General features: G+C 40.9%; 1 protein-coding gene across 1 annotated transcript in view; it reads right to left on the bottom strand.

Annotated features, from left to right (window-relative positions):
* Positions 1-518: 518 nt before the first annotated feature.
* TMED10 (transmembrane p24 trafficking protein 10) overlaps positions 519-21,249 on the bottom strand; it is a 48,630-nt gene continuing 27,899 nt past the window's right edge. The window contains exons 3-5 of the mRNA XM_003924560.4: positions 17,972-18,045; positions 4,416-4,542; positions 519-3,976 (exon numbers count right to left, since the gene is read on the bottom strand). Coding sequence (XP_003924609.1) covers positions 3,855-3,976; positions 4,416-4,542; positions 17,972-18,045 — 323 coding nt within the window. The 3' untranslated portion in view covers positions 519-3,854. The remainder of the gene's footprint in view (positions 3,977-4,415; positions 4,543-17,971; positions 18,046-21,249) is intronic.

Below are 21,249 nucleotides of genomic sequence, written 5' to 3'. Positions count from 1 at the left end.
AGTGAAAGGAGAGGAGAAAATGGCCTTTACCTCCTAGAGTGGGGCTTTGCATTGGATGTGATAGGCCTAAAGTGAGTCCTGAGGGGTCATATATTAGGAGGGGTATTTTAGGAATGGAAGGCAAGGGAGATGGCTTTCTGTAGGAATGATTCTATGTAGTAGCAATTTTAATTGCAAAAACCGCAATTACTTTTGCACCAACCTAATGGTAGCAGTTTCCAAAAGAGAGACGATAAAGAGAATAAAATGCCTAGCTTATAGGGCTGTATTTGGTCTGAAGATGCATAATGAAGGATTCTTAATTATGTATAAAATGAACACGTATTACATATGTAAAAATATGATAATCTTTTACTAGCTCATATAGACTATAGAACTGCAGTAACTGAAAAATAACAATATTTTTTCTAGAATTCATCAGGTATAAATTGCCATAATTTAAAAGTGGAGAAATATGGAAGAATTATCACCAATCCAGACATAGAAGTACTCAAGAGTAACAGAATATACACCTAAAATAGTTTCTGCTAGCCTTTATTTGCGAAAATTTACACAAAACCCCCCAATCCAACATTTACAAGTGAATCTGTATAAATCCCACATGCCTCTTTCCCAAACAAATTGAAAAATGGCTTTATGACAGGGGTCCATGACAATGGTATAACAAAGCTCACTTAAACTGCATCCTTCTCATCTATATTATACAGACCATTTTGGATAATATGCTCAAAAACGGAGGAAAGCAGATAAAACTGTTTTTAAAGCTTATTTGCTCTTGTATCAGTCTTTTGTCAAAGGCAAATACTTTTACTTTTTGGATAAAACCAAAGTATAGTATCAATTGACTTTTAAAACAAAAGCACAAAATGTCCCAGTTGATAGTTTTGGCATGAGTAAAGGGAGGGGACATGAAAGAATGTCAGCTCCTACAAAGCTTAAGTTTAGGGTAGCACTTGGGAACAAAAGCATCAACAAAATAAAATATTCTCTTTTCCTATCTTTTCTTTGACATTTTGTCACATCTGAAGAACATAACTGAGTAGCTTTCATTGCTCCTAAAAAGGGGAAAGGCACCGTCAGAAATATGAAAGAAAATCTTGTTAGATTAATGGTACATGATAGAACTTCACATTTAAAAGTTTAAGGATGGAGGCTGGGCGTGGTAGCTCATGCCTGTAATCCCAGCACTTTGGGAGCCAGAGGCGGGTGGATCACTTGAGGTCAAACCCTGTCTTTACTAAAAGTACAAAAATTAGCCAGGTGTGGTGGCATGCGCCTATAGTCCCAGCTACTCGGGAAGCTGAGGCAGAAGAATCGCTTAAACACAGGAGGTGGAGGTTGCAGTGGGCCGAGATCATTCTGTTGCACTCGAGCCTGGGCGTTGCAGCAAGACTCTGTCTCAAAAAAAAAAGTTTTAGAATGGATCTTAGCCCACTTACTATTCTCTATTTGGATGCATCCTCTGTAACTTAGTATATGTAATAGTACATACAGATAGACTTTCTCAGCATCTGCAGCCCCTGTGGTGAGGAACTGCAGCCAGGTTCTCAGAAGCAGTGCCTACCAATTCTCAACAGCAGATGGCAATGTTGTACAAGTTAATGACAGAACTACTTTAATGCCACATAAAGTACAAGGAGTCAAAAGTGGGAAAAAAAAAAGGCTTTGAGTTCATAGTGACTGGAACATTTAACAGAATATCCTGAGATTTTAACAACATAACTCACTCCCTCTTCCACCTTTGTACTTTATCCAGGTCAATACATCAGGGTTCAATTACAATATTCTGCTTCTTTACAGCAAGATACATAGAATGCTTGCCACTGTGATTAAACAAACCCTGTAATAGCAGGGTTAAAAAGAGATTACAGAAAGGATAAACTCCTACCTACTTCGCTGGGAGATGTGGGAAAGATTTCAAGTGACAGCATTTTTCGTAACTTTATAAACATTTATATCCACATTTTCTCTTATTCACATGAGTGTTGGCCGTTTAGGCACCTCATACTCCTACAGTGATTATTGGCTTCGCTTTCATAACATGTATTTGTAAGTATTTATTCTCTTAATGGCCCTCCTAGATGTCTATTTTATATATCATATCTTCATTCTCTAGGTGGAACACAGAAGGACAGGAGTTAAGTAAGTGGCCATGCAAAAAGAGTTGGAAATTTTACTTATTTTTCCTTGGTAGAAGTTATGTTAAAAATTCAAGCAACCACATATCTAACAGGGGAGTTTTAGCTAGGATATATAAAAAACCCTCAAAACTCAATAGTAAAAAGAACAAATGATCTAAATAGAAAATAGACAAAAGACATGAACAGACATTTCACTGAAGGGGATATATAGATGGCATATGAGCACATGAAAAGATACTCAACATCATTAGCCATCGGAACATGTAAATTAAAACCATATGTGGCATCATTACACACATCTATATGAATGGTTAAGATAATAATACCAAATGCTGGTAAGGATGTGAAGAAACTATCAATCATACATTGCTGTATGAATTGTATGAGTGGCTGTATGTAAAAGATACAGCCAGTTTGGAAAAAGAGTAGGGTAGTTTCTTACAAAAATAAGTGTGTTTACCACACAACCCAACAATTACCCTTTTGAGCATTTATCCCAGAAATGAAAATATATGTTCACATAAAAACCTGTACATGAATGTTCACAGCAGCTTTATTAGTAAGGGCAAAAAACTGAAAACAACTCTTATGTCCTTTAGTGGGTGAATGGTTAAGCAAACCGTGGTACATCCATACCATGGAATACTACTCAGCAATCAAAAAAACTGCCCAGACTTCACCAAAATCCAATATATGCATATAAGAAATCTGCACTTATACCCCCTAAATACATAAAACATTTTTTAAAAGAAAAAAAAGGAACAAACTATTGATACATGCAACTTGGTTTCAAGAGAATTAACTGAACGAAGAAAAATCAACCCTGTAAGATTACATTGTATATGATTCCATTCATACAATATTTCTTGAAATGACAAAATTACAGAAATAGAGGCCAGAACAGCGGTAGCCACAGGTTGGGGTGAGGGGATAAGGGACATGGCTGTGGCTGTAAAAGGGCAGCAAAAGGGATCTGTGTGATAGAACTGTTTTGTCTCTTGTGATGGTGGTCACATGAATCTACATGTGATAAAATTGCACAGAACTAAATAAACATACACGAAAAAAGTTCAAGCAGTTGAGCACAAATATTTTAATTGCCTAAAATGACATTTTCTTTAAGAGTTATCTACAGTTCAAAGCTCACTTTTATGAGGTGTCACATCCATCACCATTTTAAGAGACATAAAGTCATCAAAAGATATCACCAGAAGCTAAGTAAACATTTCAGCTAAGGGTAAAGGGAAAGTTAAGGGTTTTTTCACAAGAAAACTCAAAGAGGGCAATCTGAATGAAGTCAACGTGGTCACACAAAATCTGGGTAAAAGAAGTAGAATGGAAGCCCAAGCTGCTGAGCAAGTGGGAGAAGAAAAGAAAACATGGTTCAAATAGATCACACAGGGAACCCAGGACAAATGCTGACTTTGGCATTATCTAGGTAACCCCTATTTTTTTGTCATAGGTGACTCTAATAATAGACCTATTGTGGCAAAACCAGTCCAAATCCTACCAAATTAAAAAGAAGTCCCTCATTGACTTGTTGGGTGTAGGTGGTACCCCATGTCCTCCCACACCAAAAGAGATCAGTTCTGGCAAGAAAGCTCCAACGTGCCTTGATGGTGCTATTGGTAGGATGCCTTAGGCCAGACACGTTCCAGCGATGTTCTGCTGGCTGAGGTAAAAGGTGGGAGAAGAATGTGCCCCAGTCATTCATTACTCAATCAACTTCTTGGCCTTGAAGAAGCGTCGCAGGTAGAAGACCTGCCAGGTGGCTAGTCCAATGAGGCAGAACATTGAAAAGATGCTGAAGTATAGGACCCGAGTGTTTGTTGACTCTAAAAAAAAAAAAAAAAAAAAAAAAAGCATTATAAACATAAGGAAGTGAGCCTCCTCAGCTGGCTGAACAATGGCAGGGGAGGGGGGTAAAGGCAATTAATTAACTTCACTCTGTTCCTAGGTCTAATAGTAGGATTTCAGATAATTTTTTTTAAGTTCATTATCCTATATGTAAATGTTGAAATTACAAAGATTGGTGCTATTTGATATGGGTATAGGCTAATAGGATGTTGTCAACTGCATTTATCACAGTAGAAATTTCTACTTTCTTGAAAATCTAACAAGGCTCATTTACCATTAGATGCAGCAACAGTGAAGCAAGCAATTTCCCTTCCATTTACCCGTCTTGGCAAAACTGAGAAAAGGGTACACCAGAATTGAAAGTTTGGGGACGGTCTCATTTATGGGTCACTTAAGAAGAGTCGCCTTCCCCCTCACCATTGGTATCACGCATCTCCTCTTCTCTCTTCTTCATGTAGGCAAAATCATTAACAATAGATTCTGAAAGGTCTTCAAGGCGTCGCAGCTCCACCTCTAATGGTTTGAGCTTCTCAACTTTTGCAATCTGGAAAAGGATAAATATTTTCAGCTCCCTGAAAACAATGCTTCAAGTCAAGAACATAAGGGAGGCAACGGAGGAGTCGTGTTTTTTTTTTTTTTGAGATGGAGTCTTGGCTCTGTCGCCAGGTTGGAGTGCTGTGGTGTCATCTTGGCTCACTGTAACCTCCGTCCAACTCCCTGGCTCAAGCCATTCTCCTGCCTCAGCCTCCCACGTAGCTAGGATTACAGGCACACACCACCATGCCCAGCTCATTTTTGTATTTTTAGTAGAGACGGGGTTTCATCATGTTGGCTAGGATGGTCTCAATCTCCTGACCTTGTGATCCCCCCCGCCTCAGACTCCCAAAGTGCTGGGATTACAGGCATGAGCTACTGTGCCCAGCTTAGGAGTCTTTTTTGAAGTTTCACCAGATTTAAATTTTTCCTTATCAATCATCCTAACATTTTAAAATTTGGGCTGCTTTCTTTCTCTATAGACTGTATCTTTCCATTTCAGACCTCTTTTGATACTTTAATTTTGACTAAAATCTCTTTAGAAGTAATATAATAACAGTAGGCTATTAAGTAAGATATACTATTATCTCAAATTTTTTTTTTGTTTTGAGACAGAGTCTCACTCACTCTGTTGCCCAGGCTGGAGTACAGTGGCATGATATTGGCTGATTGCAGGCTCAACCTCCTGGGCACATGCAATCATCCCGCTGCCTCAGCTTCCCCAGTAGCTGGGACCACAGTCATGCACTGCCACCCCTAGCTAATTTTTGTACTTTTTGTAGAGATGGGGTTTTGTCATACTGCCCAGGCTGGTCTCGAACTCCTAAGCTGAAGCAATCTGCCCACCTCGGCCTCCCAATGTGTTGGGACTACAGGTGTGAGCCACCAGGCCCAGCTGATTTTGGACTTTAGTAAAGCACTTTACTTTGCCCTTCCACTCATGTGTAAGAAGTAAACAATATTAATATAATAAATTTGAAAGTCGTATTAGGTCAAACCTGATATTAGAAGAAAAACCACTAAATTCATTAAACCTTTGACAGTACATAGGACTGACAGCATGTGTTATTAAGCATGTTATTATAGCATTAAGGTAATAATTCAAAATACACAAGTAGAGAATTCTGGTTTGTTCCGATAAATCCTCCAACAACTTTAAGGTTTAATATCAGAGCACAGATGTGAGAAAACTGCACTGAATTTTTCTTTTAGAAATAACACAGCCAATTATCAAAAGAAATCTTGAAGGGAATTCCCTGTATACTGAGGAATGAAGGATGCGAGAAAGAAATTAACTGTCTACTGTTCTCAACTTAGACCCCTAAGAAAACTCTAATCTAATAACTAGAGGCATGTATCACACCAGCAAAGATTTCATTATTCTATGTTTCTTTCTTATCAATCTTAGATTATGCTTGTCTTTAAAATGGGATAAACCACCAGAGCTTTCCAGACCTTTTTTCTTTCTTTTCTTTTTTTTTTTTAGATGGAGTCTCGCTCTGAAACCAGGCTGCAGTACAGTGGTGCAATCTTGGCTCACTGCAACCTCCGCCTCCAGGGTTCAAGTGATTCTCCTGCTTCAGCCTCTTGAGTAGCTGGACTACAGGCACGCACCACCATGCCCAGCTAATTTTTTGATTTTTTAGTAGAGATGGGGTTTCACCATGTTGGCCAGGATGGTCTTGATCTCTTGACCTTGTGATCTGCCCACCTCGGCCTTGCAAAGTGCTGGGATTACAGGTGTGAACCATCACTCCTGGCCAGCTTTCCAGATCTTAAATCCTCCCACCTCAGCCTCCCGAGTAGCTGGGATTACAGGTGTGCACCACCATACCAGGCTAATTTTTATATGTTCAGTAGAGATGAGACTTCACCACGTTAGCCAGGCTGGTCTTGAACGCCTGATCTCAGGTGATCTGCCCGCCTCGACCTCCCAAAGTGCTGGGATTACAGGCACGAGCCACCTCACCTGGCCTTAATAATTCTGTTTCTATATCTGCTTCTTATCTCCCTATTTACTGTACATTCCCTATGGCCCACTTTTTTTCCTCTCTTTTGTTCAATTCATTGTCCTTGTCCTTTCTCTCTATGAAATGTTAACAGCAGTCAACAAGGGATGAATAGGAGGCATTTATTTTATGTTTTCTTATTATATTCTTCACTAAATGTGTGAACAAAAGTTATTTAAAATAAAACAAACTGCTGTTAAGATTGGGATATAAAAATTGAGTTTATATTTAAGGTCCATAAAAATATGGTGATAGACTTGTGATGATACACCTACGTTTTCTCTCACCAGATGCACATTTTCTTACATTTGTAAAATGTTGGCTACAGTTAACGGTGTGACTGGTAACTGCAGAACAGCTTCTGGGTGTAAGATTTAACCAATGGTTAATGCACAGAGCTAACTTTCCTAGTTGTATGGCCAAATGCCAGGTTTTGTCATTAACCCAGAATATATATATCTGTTCATTGATCTCATACAGAGCTGCAGAACAAAAACATTCCCCAAGAAAAATACAGGAGCTATACAAGCTGAGCCTTAGTCTAACATCTTTCCTTCTGCTCTATACTTCACCCCCCAACCCCAGAGCTTCCTGAATGAGATAGTATAAAGGAAATGGCACGATACTTCTTAGAGATAAATTATTTAAAGTTCCCTAAATAGAAATTTGCAAAAGAAACTGGAAGTGAAACTATGGCTGTGCCTCTGCCAGCTGAAAATAACATTTAAAAAAATTACTTTAAAGCCTACTTAATCCCCCTTTCCTGCTTATTTTTTGGTGAAAGGACAATAGTCCAGAGGCCTAAAACCTAAAAAACAATGATGGAATTAAACTTGGTACTGTAGATGGCTTTTGTAGATTATAGCCCCCTGCAAGCTGTACCTAATCCCTTTCCAGTAATAAAATTTATTTTTTAGTTGTACAACCAACACATAAATATATTCTTCTGCTAAAAATTTAAACTCCAGAAGCAAAGAGAATATAAACCAAAAGTCTACCTTCATGGTTCCTCAATCCCCACATTCCCACATTGCTTTCCAATGGTTATAAAGTTGATGTATTATCTTTACACACTTTTTCTTCTGAGACACTATGCTTTTGTATGTAAATGTACACAGAAAAATATAACATATTTATAAATGAGATCATATTACATACATTGTTCTACAGCCTTTTTTCCATTTAATAAGATCTTTCCAAAAATGTCAGTGCTTATCAATTCACTTTATTCTTCTTAACTGCTGCACAGCATTCCACACTGCTTGTATTCCACATTGTTTACTTAATCATTCAATCCCCAACCCCTTTCCTAGTACAGGTGCTACTCTAGACTTTACACCTCTATTCATAACCAGTCAAATTCCTATCTTCAAAGTTGATTTTATTTCCTCAACAAAATCTCTGCCAAGGCCAGGCACAGTGGCTCACACCTGTAATCCCGGCACTTTGAGAGGCTAGAGGTAGGAGGATCACTTGAGCCCAGGAGGTCAACACTGCAGATCAAGCCAAGATCATGCGACTGTACTCCAGCCTGGGAGACAGAGTGAGACTACGACTCCTCCCCACACACACAAAAAATCTCTGTTGAATTCCATCTTTCATCCAGGAAATTATTTTCAAAACTTCATTAGCGGATGAAGTCTCATTGCCTAAAAGTCATTTTTGCCTAATAATTATGTTCACTCATGATACTAATTTAAAGTCTAGAAATCTTAAAGAAATCCTAAGAGACTAAAACAATACTGAAATCTAACTTGCTGTTCCAAACACCTAGTACACTATGGATTCTCAACAGTAACAACAATCATAGATCTATTACTACATTGAATCTAGACCTAGAAATCAAAATAATATTTGGAGGAAATTAAAGAACAAAAATCTGTTCAAACCACCAAAATCTAACAGACTTAACAATTAAATGCTATTAAGCAAAGTAATTCCACATTCCTCCATGTGAGAACAGAGTGAGAAGGCAGCATGCACTCAGAAGAGGGCCCTCCCCAGAACCTGACCACACTGGTGCCCTTATCTTGAACTTCCTAGACTCCAGAACTATAAAAAATAAATTTCTGTTGTTAATTTTTACAAAAGAAAAAAATTAGCCAGGTGTAGTGGCTCACACCTGTAATCTCAGCACTTTGGGAGGCCAAGGCAGGTGGATCACTTCAAGACAAAAGTTTGAGACCAGCCTGGCCAACATGGTGAAACCTTGTCTTTATTAAAAATACAAACATTAGCTGAGCATGGTGGCATACTTCTGTAGTTCCAGCTTCTCAGGAGGCTGAGGCACAAGAATCCTTTGAACCTGGGAAGCAGAGGTTGCAGTGAGCTAAGAAGGCACCACTGCACTCCAGCCTAGGCTGAGTGGATTCTGTCTCAAAAAAAAAGAAAAGAAAAGAAAAAAGAAAAAAGAAAAGAAATAGTAGTAGTTAGTGGTAAAAACAAAACAAAGCAAACAAAAAAAACCCATTTCATTGCAGGCTAGGGGCAGTAATTTATGCCAGTAATACCAGCACTTTGGGAAGCCAAGGCGGATGGACTAGCCTGGGCAACACACAGCAAGAACCCATCTCTATTACAAAGTAATAATAATAATACAGGAAAAAAACTTTATTGCAAGAAAACATAATTAAAAATAGACTTTTGTAACCAGCTTAAAACAAATGTAAGAAGTTTCTTGATTTTTTTTTTTTTTAAAGATTTTAAGGCCTTAATGTTTTTTCTGAGTTCTTATTATGTGCAAGGTACTAAGATAAGTTATGATCTTAAGCTCTCATAATCTGATGGAAAGGCTTACACAGTAAGTGATAACCATAATATATGGCTTTAAATAGTAACTTCTACAACTAAGATACACATTAAAAACCGAGTTCTAGTTGGGAGGACAAAGTGAAGCTTAACAGGAAGTGGGTGAGCTGGGTCTCACAAGTTGGGCAGGACTTTTGAGAGGGCCTTTAAGGCTGAGGGGAGCCTGTAAACCAAAACACGGAGGGAGTAAAGTGCAGGCATGTTTAGCAACTACGAATAGTCAAGACATAAACAGTCTGGTGTGCTAAAAACTAGACTATAGGGTATATGTGCATGTACACATATAACTGCCACACACTTATGCTTTGGGAGGGTAGGGGATAATAGCAAATAAAAGGCTCAAAAGTTAGGCGGAGACAAAACTGTGGAAGGGGATGAAAAAGGTAGTATAATGAATCAGACCTATTCATATATGCTCACAATGTGGTATATTTTATAATCTCATTTAATCCTTGCAAACCTATAAGGCGAATATTTTTATTCTTAAGTTTTGTAGATGAGGAAACCAAGGCTCTGAGGTGTTAAAAAACTTGCCCAAAGTATCACAGCTTGGTGCAGCTGGGATCAAAATTCAAGTCTATCCGAATTTATTCTGTTAAGTACTAGAAATTCAATAAAGAAAACCAGATGACTATACTAAGTTTTTCCTGAATCAAAGGTGAAATGAACAAGCTATATTAGGCTACAAGGATCTATATAAGTTGTCCTTTTTGCTTGACTAATAAAGTTTGACTAATAAACTTCCTAGGTTTCCCATTGCTATTATTTTTATGTGGCAATAGAGTAAAATTTTAAGACAAATCATGGTAAGTATTCTCAAGAAGACCCTCTTCACTTGCTCAGGACTAAGCATCCAATAAATAGCATTAAGGCTTTATATCATAGTGCAAAAAACTAAAAAACAAATCCTCAATATCGAAATTCCCACTTTTCTGTTGTTCTGTTCTTCTAAACAGTTGAACTGTTCCAAGGATCTGTAAGAATGCCAAATTATACATGTTTCATGAAGGCAGGCTGGTATTCTATTCTACTTTCCTTCACGGCTGGAAGCATGATGTGTTTTGCCAAGTCTGTAAGATAATGTGCACCACAGCTTCTCCAGTAGGGGGTGACATTCCCCTGGCAAGCTGAATGTAGTTGTTAAATAATCAAAGGATGTTATAGCTACAAGGCAAATGAGGAAACTAAAGATTCCGTAAAGTTACTCAGCCCTTTGGGTGGCCAACCAAAATGAACAGTACCATGGTCTCTTAACTCCCTACCAGGGTCATTACAGCATTTAAACTGCCAAACTCTGCTGTAAAATTTGAGAAGAGAATCTCTGACTTCCAAAAGCATACATGCTCACTGTACCCAAATCGGACCTATCTTTCAAGCCTCCTTCAACCACTCCTGTCCATGCTCTCTCTTCCCTGAACCCCTACAACACTTACTGTGTCACACAATTAACACTCAATCATATATTGTCATATTCACAAATTGTTTTGATTTTATCCTATCCCTCCCTCCACACTAGTTTGGCCCCTGAACTCAATATAGTCTTTATATAATTTTTTTTTTTTTTTTTGGAGACGGAGTTTCGCTCTTGTTACCCAGGCTGGAGTACAATGGCGCGATCTCGGCTCACTGCAACCTCCGCCTCCTGGGTTCAGGCAATTCTCCTGCCTCAGCCTCCTGAGTAGCTGGGATTACAGGCATGCGCCACCATGCCCAGCTAATTTTTTGTATTTTTTAGTAGAGACGGGGTTTCACCATGTTGACCAGGATGGTCTCGATCTCTTGACCTTGTGATCCACCTGCCTCGGCCTCCCAAAGTGCTGGGATTACAGGCGTGAGCCACCGCGCCTGGCATCTTTATATAATCTTAAACACCTGATACATAGTAAACACTTGTAATTGACCTGTTCTGCCCACTCTACGCCTTCTACAAAGAAGCCAACTTTCTCAAAGTAGCTAAGTGCTGCTGGTCCCCTGAAGCTAGTGTTTCCTGTATGCTAAGAGCACTCTGCATCAATTTTCTTTTTTCTTTTCTTTTTCTTTTTGAGATGGAGTCTCACTCTGTTGCACATGCTGGAGTGCAGTGGCATGATCTTGGCTCACTGCAACCTCTGCCTCCTGGATTCAAATAATCCTCCTGCCTCAGCCTCCCGAGTAGCTGAGATTACAGGTGCTTGCCACCATGCCTGACTAATTTTTGTATTTTTAGTAGAGACAGGGTTTCGCCATGTTTGCCAGGCTGGTCTTGAACTCCTAACCTCAGGTGATCCACCCGCTTCAGCTTTCCAAAGTGCTGGGGTTACAGGTATGAGCCACTGGGCTGGGCCGGGCCTGCATCGATTTTCATGAGGCTCACTGCCTAAGAGAAAGCCTTCTCTACCATCATATCTATTAACATCATTCTTAGCAGTCATGGTAGGTACTGTTTGGAAAAGCTACAAGTTACAAAGCCTTTTCCTGTATAACACCTCCAAAATACCAGTAAAATTAAACTTTTTATACCATATCAAAATTGTCCATGATAATGATGATTTAAATCTAAAGAGTTTACACGGTTATATGTAACTGTGCCAAGAAAAGGTGTTAACGCTCTGAAAAAACTGCTTCTTAAAACAGAAGTATTAATCTAACCTCTAGAGAATCTCTAGATTCTTTTCCTTGGTGGAGCATCATGATCCAAGAGAGAAGCTTCTTGTGACAAGACAAATTCAAAGTAGTTTGCTGCCTCCACACCTCCCACCAACTACTCCAGGAGCACAGCAATAAATATGAAGACGATCTAGTCCAGGCGTCCCCAAACTTTTTACACAGGGGGCCAGTTCACTGTCCCTCAGACCGTTGGAGGGCCGCCACATACTGTGCTCCTCTCACTGACCACCAATGAAAGAGGTGCCCCTTCCTGAAGTGCAGCGGGGGGCCGGATAAATGGCCTCAGAGGGCCACATGCAGCCCGCAGGCTGTAGTTTGGGGATGCCTGATCTAGTCTAACACAGCAAGATAAACATAACACCGCTGGGTGCAGTGGCTCATGCCTGTAATCCTCGCACTTTGGGAGGCTGAGGTAGGTGAATCATTTGAGCCCAGGAGTTTGAGACTAGCATGGGCAACACAGGAAAACTCCATCTCTACAAGAAATAACACACACACACATAAGAAATTAACCAGGTGTGGTGGTGCACACCTGTAGTGCCAGCTACCAGGGGGCTCAGGTGGGAGAACCACCTGAGCCGCCCTGGAAATTGAGGCTGCAATGAGCCATGAGCCATGAGCCATGAGCTACACACTTCAGCCTGGGTGACAGAATAAAACCCTGTCTTAAAAAAAAAACAAAAACAAAAAAACATTAACAGACCTACCTAAATCTAAGGACATCTACTTCCTGGGGATGAGAGTAGTCACAGACGTTCAAAAGGTCACCAAGGTGCCAAAATAAGTCCAGTTAAAACTATCAATGTTAGGGCTAAATGAAATTTAGAAAGATCCTATTTACTCTGTTAAGACCATACCCGTTGCCAGAACAAGTATAAAATATACTGAAATGACAAACTAATTATGTGTCAGGTGCTTTACCCATGTTATTTCATTTAACTTATATCAAGAAAAGGATTGTGGCTGGGTACAGTGGCTCACGCCTGTAATCCCAGCACTTTGGGAGGCCAAGGTGGCCAGATGGCTTGAGGTCTGGAGTTTGAGACCAGCCTGGCCAACATGGTGAAACCCTGTCTCTACTACAAATACAAAAATTAGCTGGGTGTGGTGGTGCACACTTATAATCCCAGCTACTTGGGAGGCTGTGGTAGGAGAATTGTTTGAATCTGGGAGGCAGAGGTTTCAATGAGCCAAGATTGACCACTGCATTAGAGCCTGGGCAACAGAGCGAGACTCTGCCTCAAAAAGAGAGAAAAAAAAAAAAAAAGAGGCGGGGGGCTGGGCCCAGTGGCTCATGCCTGTAATCCCAGCACTTTGGGAGGCCAAGGTGGGCAGATCACAAGGTCAAGAGATCCAGATCAGCCTGGCCAACATGCTGAAATCCCATCTCTACTAAAAATACACAAAACTTAGCTGGGCATGTTGGCATGCACCTGTAGTCCCAGCTGCTTGGGAGGCTGAGGCAGGAGAATTGCTTGAACCCAGGAGGCAGAGGTTGCAGTAAGCCGAGATCATGCCACTGCACTCCAGTGGGCAACAAAGCGAGACTCTGTCTCCAAAAAAAAAAAAGAAAGAAAGATAGAAAAGGATTTTGGATCTAGTACATGGTCAAAGTTCTTCTTTCCTGAGAGCACTCAGAGAAACAGAAATTTTGGAAAGCCTTCAGCTGTTGCTCCAACCAGGGCAGCTGTGTTTTTGGTATATCTGTTGATAGCAATGACAGACAAATAGAATCCCTCAGCAAAACAGTATTTTACTTGTGGGATGCACAGCCCAGGAGTTAGAAGATGTGTCAGATAGCTCCTTCTTTGTGGGACAGTAATTGCCTGCATTCTCCCAGCTGCACAATCAGACAATAAGTCCTTGCAAACAACTGCTCTAGTCCACAGATCATAAACTAAAAAGAAGTGGCTTGGTTCACATGCTGAATCTACAAAGACACACCGTCTGAAGGGCAAAAGTAAGACAGTGCTCAGAGGTTCATAAACTACAATACAGGAAATCAAAATCAAAAGTGCTTTCTTTATTTTTGAGGACAGAGGTATTCTTTCTCTTTCAAACGACAAGACTTAATGCTTCTTTACAATATGACAAGCATTCTGTCTTCCAAATAATATCACCTTACATTTGTATTGTGTTACATAGCAATTTCACATGCATTAATAACAATTTAGGTAGGTAGTGTGGTACAATTACTATTCAATTTTACAAGACCACATGGGATTTCAGAACTATGAGTCCACAAATATGAGGAAGAGATGTGTTGGCCGTGAAGAAAGTTAGAGTGTGCCCTTAATACTGATGCCAAAGGTTCCAAATCCTCTGAAGATAAAGCCTCTCCATTATCTCAAGGGCCTGAAATTAAATGCCTCAAAAACTCTACATATGCTCAGTGTGCTCTGATTAACAAGGGAACAAAGTGCTTCTTTTTTTTGAGACAGAGTCTTGCTCTGTTGCCCAGGCTGGAGTGCAGTGGTGCAATCTTGGCTCACTGCAACTTCCACCTCTCGGGTTCAAGTGATTCTCCTGCCTCAGCCTCGTGAGTAGCAGGGATTACAGGCAAATTTTTGTATTTTTAGTAGAGATGGGATTTCACCATGTTGGCCAGGCTGGTCTCGAACTCCTGATCTCAGATGATCTGTCCACCTCAGCCTTTCAAAGTGCTGGGATTACATGCTGGGATTACACCGCACCCGACCCAGTGCTTCTATGATCTGTGTTCTTGTCAAAGATATTAGCTCAGAGAAAACTAACAGCCATTTCTTTCTTTTTTGTTTTTTTTGTTTTTTTTTTTGAGATGGAGTCTCACTGCACTCTCACAGAGGCTGGGGTGCAGTGGTGCGATCTTGGCTCACTGCAACCTCCATATCCCGGGTTCAAGCGATTCTCTTGCTTCAGTCTCCTGAGTAGCTGGGACTACAGATGCCTGCTACCAAGCCTGGCTAATTTTTGTATTTTCAGTAGAGATGGGGTTTTCGCCAAGTTGGTCAGGCTGATCTTGAATTCCTAACCTCAGGTGATCTGCCCACCTCAGCCTTTCAAAGTGCTGAGATTACAGGCTGGGATTACACCATACCTGGCCCAAAGTGCTTCTATGATGTGTGTTCTTGTCACAGATATTAGCTCAGAGACAACTAAAGGCCATTTATTTCCTTTTCTTTTCCCTTTCTCTCTCTCTCTCTCTCTCTCTCTCTCTCTCTCACTTACTCTCTCTCTCTCTCTCTCTGAGATAGAGTCTCACTGCACTCTTGCACAGGCTGGAGTGCAGTGGTGAGATCTTGGCTCACTGCAACCTTGGTCTCCTGGGTTCAAGCAATTCTCTTGGTTCAGCCTCCTGACTAGCTGGGACTAGAGGTGCCTGCCACCACACCCAGCTAATTTTTGTATTTTTAGTAGAGATGGGGTTTTCACCAAGTTGGTCTGGCTGGTCTTGAACTCCTGACCTCAGGTGATCCGCCCACCTTGGCCTCCCAAATTGCTGGGATTACAGGCGTGAGCCACCGCGTCCAACCAGCTAACAGTCATTTCTAAGGAAGATTCAAGGGAGCCTTGCTGCAGACTGAAGAAAGGGCTGGTCTTTGGACTGTGCCATAGCCATTCCTCTTCTGTATCAATCTGGTTTGCTGTTGGGGGGCATGGGGGGAGGGGTAGGAGGGTGGGGAGAGATGTTAAAGACAGTAGTGGGGAGGAGTTTCTTGGTTAAGAAACAGAACTTTGGAGCTGTGTTGTAACTACATGCGTAAAAAAAGGCTTAGGACATGTCAGACATCTGAAGCAGGAAGCAGGCAAAGGAAGCACCGTAGTTTCCTTTGGGCTAGGGAATCCCCTCTTGAATTAAGCAAAAGGTCAGGAAAGATAAGCCCCTTTCCTAATGTCTATAAAGTCCAAGGATGATGGAAATTCCAGGAGGTATAGGGGTTCTAAAATGCTATACAACAACTGTGTCTAAAGCATTCTTTATATAAACCCACAATAATGACCTCTGATTTTTCAGGTGAACTAACTATGTCTACTGTCTAATAGGGCAATGATGTGTTGTTATTTAATAAATATCAACAGCCATCATGTTGGAGAAAAAAACCGAAACAGGTAAAATTCTGCAGAGTACAAATTCAACTGAGAATGGTCCACAGTTGGGGAACAGAAGCAGTAACCACAAACTGGAAATCATTTTACCTATTCTTCCACCTCATAATAATGACAACATTTTCCCTAGTGTTTGTATCTTACAAAAGCACTTGAGCATAATCTTATATAAATATAATTAAGATTCTTCTGAATCATGAAGGTTTAAAAATATTTTTCAATTTACTCTTAAATTCATCAAATAAAGAGGTTTTTTGGTTTTATTTAAATTAAACTATCCTGGAAACAGAAACAAACAACTTAAAGTCTCTACCGGGAATTGTCACCCATTCACAACTGTATCACTTGCTCCTACTTACTGCCTCTAAATAACACTACCTAGTTTCATTCAACTGAGGATCTGAACAAGGATGAGCTGCAATTGTGCTACTTCCTGTTGCAAAATTACCCAGTCACTTCCAGTCTTCTTCCATTTTAGGATATTTTCCTTCCAAAGTCCTGACCAAAGAGAGAGCAACTTCTGTTCCACTATTCCTAGACAATTTTCCTCTTAAACCAATTTTCCTTCATTTTCTTGGTTCGCATTCTTCAAAAGTCAATTCTATTTCCTGTACCCCACTCCTCCTTCATGCCCTCAGGTTCTGTTCTGCTGGGTAAAAATACTCTTATCTTTCTGTAAAGATCAATTATCTAGTCTTAAATAGTTCTGGTGGTTTTTCAAAGGTGCCCTTCATTTGAAGAACCCTTTGTGCTGCCCCCAAAGTCTCGCGCAGAGATGAAAAAGGCTGTTGCCCCTCTCCTCATTCTGTGTACACCTCTATCTCACTGTCACCCAAATAGATGTCAGTTTTTATTACTCTATAATAAATACTTGCTATCAGCATCAAATTTCTATTATCACCATTCCTAGTCTCCTGCAGCTTCTTCCTCCATCCTGCCCTCTTTTAAGTTTGAAATTATTGTAACTGAAAACTATCTTTGACTATTGTTATTTCCCAAAGACAGAACAGTTATTGAAGACTAAACAGCATTGAATCCATGCCCTAGATATAGATAGACAGATAGATATAGCTAGCTAGCTAGCTAGATAGATAGATAAGATAGATAGACAGACAGACAGACAGAAACAACTGTTGGTCTTTGGAAAAAAGTCTTAGGAATTAAAAACAAATCAGTTTTCTTAACCGTGGGCAATAACAAATAACTGAATTCCAGCTTTAAACATTTTAAAATCAATCTCTCTCTCTCTCTAGACACACATATTTAGTTTCTGACTCAGAACTAATGCCGGCCGGGTGCAATGGCTCACATCTGTAATCCTGGCACTTTGGGAGGCTGAGGCAGGGGGATCACAAGGTAAGGAATTGGAGACCAGCCTGGCCAATATGGTGAAACCTCATCTCTACTAAAAATACAAAAATTAGCCAGGCGTGGTGGCAAGTGCCTGTAGTTCCAGCTACTCGGGAGGCTGAGGCAGGAGAATCGCTTGAACTTGGGAGGCAGAAGAATTGCTTGAACTCGGGAGGCAGAGGTTGCAGTGAGCTGAGATCATACCACCTGCACTCTAGCATGGGCAACAAAGCAAGATTGTCTCAAAAAAAAAAAAAAAAAGAGAGAGAGAGAACTAATGCCAAATGCTTGAGTGTTTTACCAAACCAACATTTCTGTGGGACAGTGAGTTCAGTCCTTTGGCTGACAGCACAGCCAGAATTATTGTTCAAGGCTGTTAATACAACTTTCTTTTATCAGTAAGATCATGGCTGGCTGTCACATGACTGCTAAGAAACCACAGCCTTTTGGGCAAAGCACAGCTTGTGGGCCTGGCGAGGTCACAGAAACCTCACAGCACAGCACACTGCTGCCTCTTCTGGCTGTTACTGTAGGACATACCTCTTCGTAATTTTTTGCCTCCACTCCATGCTTCATGTCTAGGATCACGAGTTGGTCAGGTATCCGCCCTGTTCCTGAGAAAGAAATAAAAGGATTCATTGTGTGGAATACTTAAAATTCCGGGAAATTACCCACCCACCCATCCGCCCTCCCTCCCTCCCCTGAACCCCTACCCACTCAATAGAGGGAAACAGCCACAACTCCTCCCCCTGCTCAGTTGCAGAAAATTCCTGGCTCTGGCTAAAATCACAAACATTCCAGACAAAGCCTCTATCTGTGTGGGGTGCCGGAAAGCAAGAAGAACATGCTGCTGGCAAACATCTCTGAGCAGGCAAGGACACAAGATACTGCAACTGCTACAGAGGAACAGAACAGCAGAAGAGAAAACACACAGGCTTATTGAATTGAGAAATAAAACTCAAAAATCAAAACTGTGTGAAATTGATTGGCATATAAATCAAGAGATAGTGGGCACTAACTTGGGCTGAAAATGCCTATTTCCATATCTGAAAAGGTTGCCCTGTCAAATTTTGAGGAAAGGCCATGATGAATTAGGATTATTGGATATGTGCTAAGCTTGGATTTACTTAATATAAATCTGAGCACTGAAAAGAGCACAAGTTTTATCTAATATTCCACTCAAACATTGTGATCAATGTATCCCTTATTTCAGCAGATGAATAAAATGTTATAGAGCTATTCCCACTAAGCCCTTAAAAGAGTTACAACAGCTCAAGGGGAAAACAAACTTTACAATAAGAGTTCAAATCTTAGGGATGATTCTTATAATAGAGTTCATGTTAGAAAAGTCAATCTGATTCAGCTGGATCGAAGAGGCATTCTAATCTTAAATCATCAAGTATGAGAAAGGAAAAGATCCAAAGAGCTCCAGAAAACTGTTCAGCCCCATGCCCTGGAATTCACCTAGTTATAAAATTTAAAATTACCTGCATGAAATTAGAAGTTTTAGGAAGCATAGTGCCACTTAAGCACTGGGGTTCCTGAGACCATAAGCCACAATGAATGGTACTGTACCCTCTGATGCCTGAGAGGCACTGGAAGTTTTCGGAAATGAACTGAAGTCAACTCAGTAACTACTCATTGATAACTCACTAAGTACTAGAACTGTGCTAGAGATTTTAAAGGGATAGGATACAGCTTAAATGCATCCTTCTCAAAGTCCATGTGTTGGAAACTTAATCCCCAATGCAAGAGTGTTGAGAGGTAGAACCTTTAATTTTATATACTTATTAAAAAATTTTTTTTTGAGACAGGTTCTTGCTCTGTCCTCCAAGCTAGAATGCAGTGGCATCATCATGGCTCACTGTAGCCTTGAACTCCTGGGCTCAAGTGATCTTCCTGCTTTAGCCTCTCGTGTAGCTGGGACTACAGGCGTGAGTCACCACACCCAGCTAATTTTTATATTTTTTGTAGAGACAGGGTCTTGCTATATTTTCCAGGCTGGTCTGGAACTCCTGGGCTCAAGTGGTCCTCCTGCCTCAGCCTCCCCAAGTGCTGGGATTACAGGCCTGAGCCACTGTGCCTGAACAAGAGGTAGGACCTTTAAGAACTGATTAGGTCGGGCCCAGTGTGGTGGCTCACGCCTGTAATCCCAGTACTCTGGGAGGCCGAGGCGGACAGATCATGAGGTTAGGAGATTGAGACCATCCTGGCCAACATGGTAAAACCCTGTCTTTACCAAAAATACAAAAATTAGCCAGCCATGGTGGTGGGTGCCTGTAGTCCCAGCTACTCAGGAGGCTGAGGCAGGAGAATGGTTCAAACTCAGAAGGTGGAGGCTGCAGAGAGCCAAGATTTCACCACTGCACTCCAGCCTGGGTGACAAGCGAGACTGCATCTCAAAAAAAGAACTGATTAAGTCATGAGGACTCTGCCCTCATCAATCAATTAATGTCATTATCATAAGAGTAGGTTTGTTATAAAAGTGAGTTCAGCCTCCTCTTGCTCTCCTGTGCATTGTCTCGCCATGTGATACCTTCTGCCATGTTATTGTGACACAGCAAGAAGACCCTCCCTCACCAGATGTGGCCCCTTGATCTTGGACTTTCCGGGCTCCAGAACCATAAACCAAATAAATTTCTACTGTTTATAAATTACTCAGTCTGTGATGTTCTGTTACAGCAGCACAACATGGACTAAGCCAGGATACAATCCCTGCCTTTAAATAATTCAATTGGGATTTAAGACACATATACAAAACAGCTATGATGAAAATTCAAAGCAATGTAAAATTTTAAGCCAAAGGAATTGGTTCAGACAATCCCAATATGGAGCAAAGGTAAGAGGAGGGAAGACAGTAGTTGTGGACAGACTTCACTAAAGAAGGAACACCTAAAGGCAGGGCTTAGGCAAAGTACTCTAGGCAGATGGCAAAGCATGAGCAAAGGCTCAGAAATTAAAATCGGAGTGTGGCATGTTTGAAAGACAGTAAAGAACTTCTTTTGGACTGGGCACAGTGGCTCATACCTGTAATCCCAGCACTTTGGGAGGCTGAGGCAGGTGGATCACTTGAGGTCAGGAGTTTGAGACCAGCCATGCCAACATGGCGAAACCCATCTCTACTAAAAATACAAAAGTTGGCTAGGTGTGGTGGCTCACACCTGTAATCCCCAACACTTTGGGATGCTGAGGTGGGCGGATCACAAGGTCAGGCGTTCCAGACCAGCCTGATCAACATGGTGAAACCCCATCTCTACTAAAAATACAAAAAAAGTAAGACGGACGTGGCAGCACACACCTATTATCCCAGCTACTCAGGAGGCTGAGGCAGGAGAATTGCTTGAACCTGGGAGGTGGAGGTTGCAGTGAGCCAAGATAGTGCCACTGCACTTAATCTTGGGTGACAGAGCAACTCTGTCTCAATAAAATAAAATAAAATAGAATATTTTTTTAAAAATCCAAGAATATTGCTGGGTTAAAATAAATTTTTAAAAAGAAATCTTTTGGGGACCGGGCACGGTGGCTCATGCCTGTAATCCCTGCACTTTGAGAGGCCGAGGCGGGTGGATCGCGAGGTCAAGAAATCGAGACCATCCTGGTTAACATGGTGAAACCCCGTCTCTACTAAAAATGCAAAAAAAATTGTAGTCCCAGCTACTCGGGAGACTGAGACAGGAGAATTGCCTGAACCCAGGAGGCGGAGGTTGCAGTGAGCTGAGATCGTGCCATTGCACTCCAGCCTGGGTAACAAGAGTGAAACTCTGTCTCAAAAAAAAAAACAAAAAAACCCCCCCAAAAAAAAAAAATTTTGGATAGAC

The sequence above is a fragment of the Saimiri boliviensis genome, chromosome 2 (assembly GCF_048565385.1).
Source record: "Saimiri boliviensis isolate mSaiBol1 chromosome 2, mSaiBol1.pri, whole genome shotgun sequence".
NCBI classification, from domain to species: Eukaryota; Metazoa; Chordata; class Mammalia; order Primates; family Cebidae; genus Saimiri; species Saimiri boliviensis.
This window is presented reverse-complemented; position numbering and strand designations above follow the sequence as displayed.